The 6,619-nt window shown below is 32.3% G+C and overlaps 1 protein-coding gene across 1 annotated transcript in view; it reads right to left on the reverse strand.

The window, feature by feature from the left end:
* The window catches only part of LOC106461380 (trifunctional nucleotide phosphoesterase protein YfkN-like), a 52,790-nt gene that overhangs the window by 18,250 nt on the left and 27,921 nt on the right, over positions 1 to 6,619 (reverse strand). The window contains exons 10-12 of the mRNA XM_022388327.1: positions 6,155 to 6,322; positions 5,061 to 5,233; positions 2,270 to 2,364 (exon numbers count right to left, since the gene is read on the reverse strand). Coding sequence (XP_022244035.1) covers positions 2,270 to 2,364; positions 5,061 to 5,233; positions 6,155 to 6,322 — 436 coding nt within the window. The remainder of the gene's footprint in view (positions 1 to 2,269; positions 2,365 to 5,060; positions 5,234 to 6,154; positions 6,323 to 6,619) is intronic.

The raw sequence follows: 6,619 nt of genomic DNA on the forward strand, positions 1-6,619 counted from the left end.
TGCATCTTTTTATGCAAAAAACTACACAGAAAATAAATGTGGCTCCATAAAAAGATATGGATGTGGGTGTGCACCTGGGTATTATTAATTATCTACATGCGTGCATGCATCTTTTTATGCGAGAAACCATATAGAAAAGAAATGTGACTACCAAAGCTCCAAGAGCAAAGAACTTAGGCTATACTTTTATGCTAAAATGGGTTCAGAATGCACACACACTATCAACATAATAACCCAAACAAAGCCGAGTACTGGTTGTGTTAAAGATTTATAAAACAATTCCCCAGTGACATCCTACAGCACACATTCCTCAACAGTTTTTGTGAGCTTTTTTGATGGAATGTAGACTGAGTTTCATTCCCTAAGGATTGTCCTTCTGGGGGTCCCTTTGTAAACATCTTTTATTTTGTGTGCAACACTGTGGCTTGTTCTGAAAGTCAGTTGGGTGGCATTCCTAGGACATGGCCAAGTTCTTTTTCAAACTTCTTTTGGATGAGTTTTGAAATGTAAGCCATTTAGATCATTCACATAGGTCATTGCTGGTAATGAAGTCTTTCCACTTAATGCACTGTAAATTATGGAGGTATTTACTTGTAAAGGAGCTCAGTCACCACAGTTTTGGGGATTTGAAAATTTGCTGCAGCTTTCCCACGGTTGTTGAAATTCGTCTTTGATCTTTGGAAAATAACTAATCTCGCGATAGAGAAGTTGTGCTTGTTCGTAATCATGCCCTATAACCACAGTTTACAGTAAACTGAATTAGTATGAAGTTTTCAATTCTTATAAAAATATCTTAAGCCATATTTACTTAACAACTATATCTTCTTTCCCAATGTATGTTTCCAAAGCTGCCACTAATACAGACATGACTGGTTCACTGTCTACAGGTTGTAAGAGGCAATTAGTGATCTATTTATGGAACTAGCAGAAATATACCAATAAATGTTAACTAATTATAACTCTAATCTGTAATTTTTCATACCTATTTGGGTTTCATTCAAAATATTAATTCTTTCCCGACACAGAAGGGGGAGTGTCACTGGCAACCCTTTATCCTCCCCCTGTTTTCACAGATAAAATATTTAACCAAATTCCATGAAACTTAGGACAAATTTACTAAATAGTATCTAGTTTTGACTTTAAAAGTATCATATACTGTTTTTTTAATAATTTTTTAGGTTGTGAAATTTAAAAAACATTCAGAGACACTGTTTTGAAATAATATTAAAAATACCTCCTTTGAATTTTGATTTTTCTTGGTTGCATTAGTTCCATTTTATATACCCAGTCAATTTTTAACTCGTCCGATATTCATCAAAATATTTCTTTTGAAACTAGTTTGTCAAGTGCGATAGTCATCACTTCTGACAATAAATCATAAAAAACAACAACACATAAACTGGCTAAGATTTATCAGTGACCTGAGAACTGACATTTCAAAATGCTGCTAGGTCAGACTAGGCAACAATATTCTTGGTCAACATCGAATAATATGTAATAAACATGCATTATTTTCAATAAATCATAAGTTTTCTTGAGAACAATAAATGTAACAAACATATTCAATAAGTAAGGATTTGAGTCAGCAGAATATTTTGCCATCTCTACTTAACACCTCCAAACCTAACAAAGTTTACCCAATAGTGTCAGAGAAGAAAATCAGAAAATTGCTTTAACATTAAAACAAATATAATTTAATACTAAAAAAATTTTGGAAATTAAAAGAACTCTAATTTTCTCCATTGTTACAAAGTCTTCTAAACTTTTCCCTAAATTCTATTGTTCGTGAAAACGTATCCTTGCCATATATATTTTATAATACTCTCCATTCAAACTCTGTTTTTGTTATCATTTTCAAAGACATTCTTCATTAGCAGTTGTTCCTACCCTTGCAAGACCTGGCAACACGTGACGTGAACAAAGGCTTGTAATAATAAACAATAAAAAAGAAGTAAAATTATAATTAACCAAGTCTCATTTCACTTACGTTAGCAAGGGATGATAGTTTCTTAGTAAATAAAAACCTATGTTTTGGGAAAGGTAGAAAAATTATTAAGTTAATAACTACATTGTTTACAGACAACTCCTTAATATAATATGATTGTTATAATATGATGAAATACCAATTCTAATATACTGTTGAGATAGTATTATTATTATCTTTATTTAAGTTTTGAAATTTGATATGTAGGTGTGTACTTGGCACCTGAAAAGAGCTCATTAGGCTAGGGTTACTACACTATCTTACAACTATTATCAGAGTTTAAGATGGGAAAACATACTTACCAGAACCTCACACTCTTTGAGTACATCATATCCATCCCTTCCTTGAGCCAAGTAGCTCTTTGTCACTAACTTGTATTTCTAGAGGAAATATTGAAGGAATTACTGAGAAACATCCAGTATCTGATTTACTAATAACTGACTGTTAAAGCTAAACCAGACTTGCTGTACTTGATCGTGCATCACTCGGACAGAATAAATTCTACATTTGGAAGCTACCCAAAAGTAAAACTAAAATTTCTCTTCATTCTGACGTTAAGCGATTATCGCTTGGCAATAAAAATCATGAAACTACTTTTCCCACACAATTATGACTGCTGCTATGGCCAGAATTATGGTGTATGGCTTTAAAAATTACTAAACAAATATAATATTGTCAAAATTGTGTGCTGTGTGTAAATTTTGTAACAGAAAGAATGAAGAAAAACTGGGGACATCTAACATTAACAGGTATTTTCATGCATCCTTCCAGACAAGTAAGTTAGGCCATATTTTTGTTCTTAATTGCTTTGACTCTGGTTAGAAGGCAAATGTATTTATTATTATTATTAAAGTTTTAATAATAAGTAGAACTGAAGATTCCTTTCCTAACCCCACACACATCTCATGTTATCTGGATAGAACTTTTGATTTATTCATTCTCCAAATATAGTAAAAAAGAAAGCATAATATTTATTAAAAACTTTTTAGCCCTTCGCTGTCTGGATTTTATCAATGCCCAAACAACCCCCCCCCCCCAACAATTAAATGCCAATAGTCTTCAGGATCACCTGACAGGTGAAAGTAATTCTATGATTTGTGACTCAGACTTGAAAGGTAGTGATTGCAAGGATTTGTGACTTGGACTAAGTCTAGAAACCCAATGTTTTAAGACTTATTGTCCGAGACAATCTAAAAATGAGGTAAATTAACATTAACAAATTGAGGTCTTTTATAGCTAGACATTGATGGCTATAAAACTGTAAATAACTCCTGATGTACAAATATATCAATGAATGAATCATAGTCAAAACTAGGATAAATAATCTAAAAGTTAGGTAAATTTACAATAAAAAAACAACTAGGGTTTTGTGAAATTTGACTTTGTTTTGTTTAGAGGTATAGAAATAGTTCCTAATTCAGAAGTTTTCAAGTAGTTCCTAAAGAATTAAAGTTGCCAGTTTCTAAGGGTAATGCTTCAAGGCTAGATTTTCAAGCTAATATAGCCGAATATACATTTTTACAAGAAGTACGCAAATTTTGCAGGAAATCATCACCTTGATCTTTCAGAAACATTCCTGATCTTTATTATAGTTTGCACTAGACTCAGATGCATATTTTCAGAAAATCTTAATAATATTATGTAGATAAAGAACCAGAGAAGCTCTTGTGTGCATTGTTATTTAAAGCCTATAATAGATTTGTGGCATACACAAGAATATAGTTGTGCAGAGTGATTACAATCTTGGTAATTTGAAAAAGAAGTAAAACATCAGGGAAAATTGAAACATTATCTCAAATATTTTTGAACGAGAGAGAACAGTGGGCAATTTTCCCCCTCCCCACACAAACCATACTATTTAGCTATGCCAATTATTTAACTTGTATTTGTTTCATCTTTTTATAATTATCCAATTGAATACTTTTTTTTTTGACAAATTAGAGCAAATATTATTTTTGTAAATAAAAATGCATCAAGTCAAATTACAATGTCCTTGTCTAAAGCAAGTATGTTAAGAAGTTTTTATTAACCTTCGTAATCAGAACATAAACTATAGCGGTGCTAAGTAGGTAGAACTATGAGAGAAAAGTGTAATTTAAATGTGCTGTACATGTGCAGGTCTATAAATTTGGAAAGTTATGGAATTTTTATGTAGCCACCCTATTGTTTCACAATTACTCGTTCTTTACAGTGTAATAAACGAAACTTGATCAGCATTAGAAAATAGATGAATAAAGAACCTGAACTGTAAGGTAACTTGGCTTTAAAGAACATTTCACAAACACAATTTTTATTGTAAAATTCTATATACAAAATAATTAAAAATGTAACTTTTGTTAAACAAAAATCCTTATTTTACTTTAAATGATTCATTTTCAAGAGCGAGCTATTAGAAATTATGAAATGAAAAACAGAAATTTGCAGTATTAAGTTGTTTTCACATGTAAGTAAAGTCTCTTGTTTATTTGGCCCAGCATGGCCAGGTGGTTAGGGCATTCGACTCGCAATCTGAGGGTCAAGGGTTCAAATCCCCGTCACACCAAACATGCTCGCCCTTTCAGCCGTGGGGGCGTTATAATGTGATGGTCAATCCCACTATTCGTTAGTAAAAGAGTAGCCCAAGAGTTGGCGGTGGGTGGTGATGACTAGCTGCCTTCCCTCTGGTCTTTCACTGCTAAATTAGGGATGGCTAGCGCAGATAGCCCTCGTGTAGCTTTGCACAAAATTCAAAACAAATAAATAAACTCATGTTTATTTACTTGTTTATGAGAACTACTAGTGCTCAACTGAACAAGTAGTTTTGGAGTAGTTTGAAAGTAATTCCCTGTTACAGTAACTTTAATGAAGGATCTTTATTTATACAAGTTCACTTGATTTTGGTGTATCATCTAGCTATATTATTGCCAAATGTGTATTTGATATTTAACCTATAATTTATTGAAACATTTGAAGAGTTCAGTTAGTTTGAATACAAGTGAGAAGTTTTTAAGTGTACTTTAATACTTCCTTTAACACAATTCCCCTACGCAGTTCATGTTCAAACATGTTTTCTCTTGATAAGTCGAACATCTCGTACCTGGTCATATTCCATGAACTCATCTCCAATTTTGATATATTTTGGATCGATCCTACTTCCAGGTGGCTTTGACGGATCAAAGGCAAAACTGACTCCAGCAACTTGGGGAAATCTGCCTTCTAGTTTAGGATACTGAGATACTGAATTCTCTAATGCTTTCCATATTTGTTCCCCTGGTGATAGAGATTACCTTCATTTACAACGTGAATAAATTATTTAAAACAAATAAAAAAATTCTAAACCATTTGAATACAGTAGAGTAAACAGTCATTATTCAATAAGTTAGTGTTCGCTACATATGTAAGCATCAAGTACTGAAGAATGGGGGTTTGTTGAATCATTTCAGCCCACAGCTTAAAAATGGCTTAATAGTTCTAGACATATTTAATAACTTATTATCGTACTTTCATACTTATGATGTCCTAACTGTAGTTTTTACAAAAATAGAATTAAAAATTAGCATTTGATGTTAATTTTTATCAACTTGAGGCACCTACATAGATCGGAACTACACGCATATATATATATATACGAAGAAATGAGCATGTGTAATTCAGCATAATGTTCAAACCATATTATTTATAACAATTAGAATGCATTTTGTTTCATCAGCTGGATACCCTCACTGTTAACAATATTTTTAGCCTTAATCCCAATAATATCTCGTGAGGTTCGGCCAGTCCAGGAGGCTTAGGTTATTCTAAATCCATGTACTGAGCTAAAAATGCAGAATAATCATTATAACAAAATAATAAACATAAAATTAAATTAGGAAAATAAAAAGTAGATATAAATCATTCTAATTCTAACTAACACTGTGTTTCTTCACTTTGTTAAAAGTTTCATCTGTTGAGGACAATATGCATATGCAATAACAGTCGATGTAATATATATAATTTAACCTTTGTCACAGTCCTAGTTGCATCTCTATGTACTTACATTTACCCAGTCATAGTCTGTACCCTAAACAACAACAATCTGAGAACATTCTTTTTGTACTGTTGATTAAATGTAACATAGAAAATGTAATTATTAAAAAACATCATCATATTCTAACTTTCAGAAATCTTAACCAATGAAAAAGAGGTAGTTACCTGTAGCATTAAGGACCACGAGGGGGTCCAACATAGGCAAGATTGTCACCAAATCCCTCATTATAAAATCACCTGCAGGATGAATCCGATCAGAGCGCAAAGTTCCAGAATTTAAAAGGGCCAGGTCAGAGTGTGTAGAAGACAACATTATGTCACACAAAAAGTTACCTGCAAAATAAAACACAGAAGTGGTCTTTCAAAATGTACACACCATAATGTGGCAGTCAACATATTTGATTGTGTTGTTTAGATTATATATATATCAAATCATAGCTATAGTTTACATCAGCTAACTTGAAGAAACTATAAATAATAGATCCGATAACTTATGTAATTTGAAAAGTTTGTATTTGTTGGAATCGGTTATGATGCTATTTCTAGCCTTGTTGCACGTTTAATGGTTTCACTGTGGGATGGGTAGGATTAACTTTCATCGACAACCTGGTGTAATTAAAACTTAATACA

Source organism: Limulus polyphemus, unplaced genomic scaffold (genome assembly GCF_000517525.1).
Source record: "Limulus polyphemus unplaced genomic scaffold, Limulus_polyphemus-2.1.2 Scaffold948, whole genome shotgun sequence".
Classification (NCBI taxonomy): domain Eukaryota; kingdom Metazoa; phylum Arthropoda; class Merostomata; order Xiphosura; family Limulidae; genus Limulus; species Limulus polyphemus.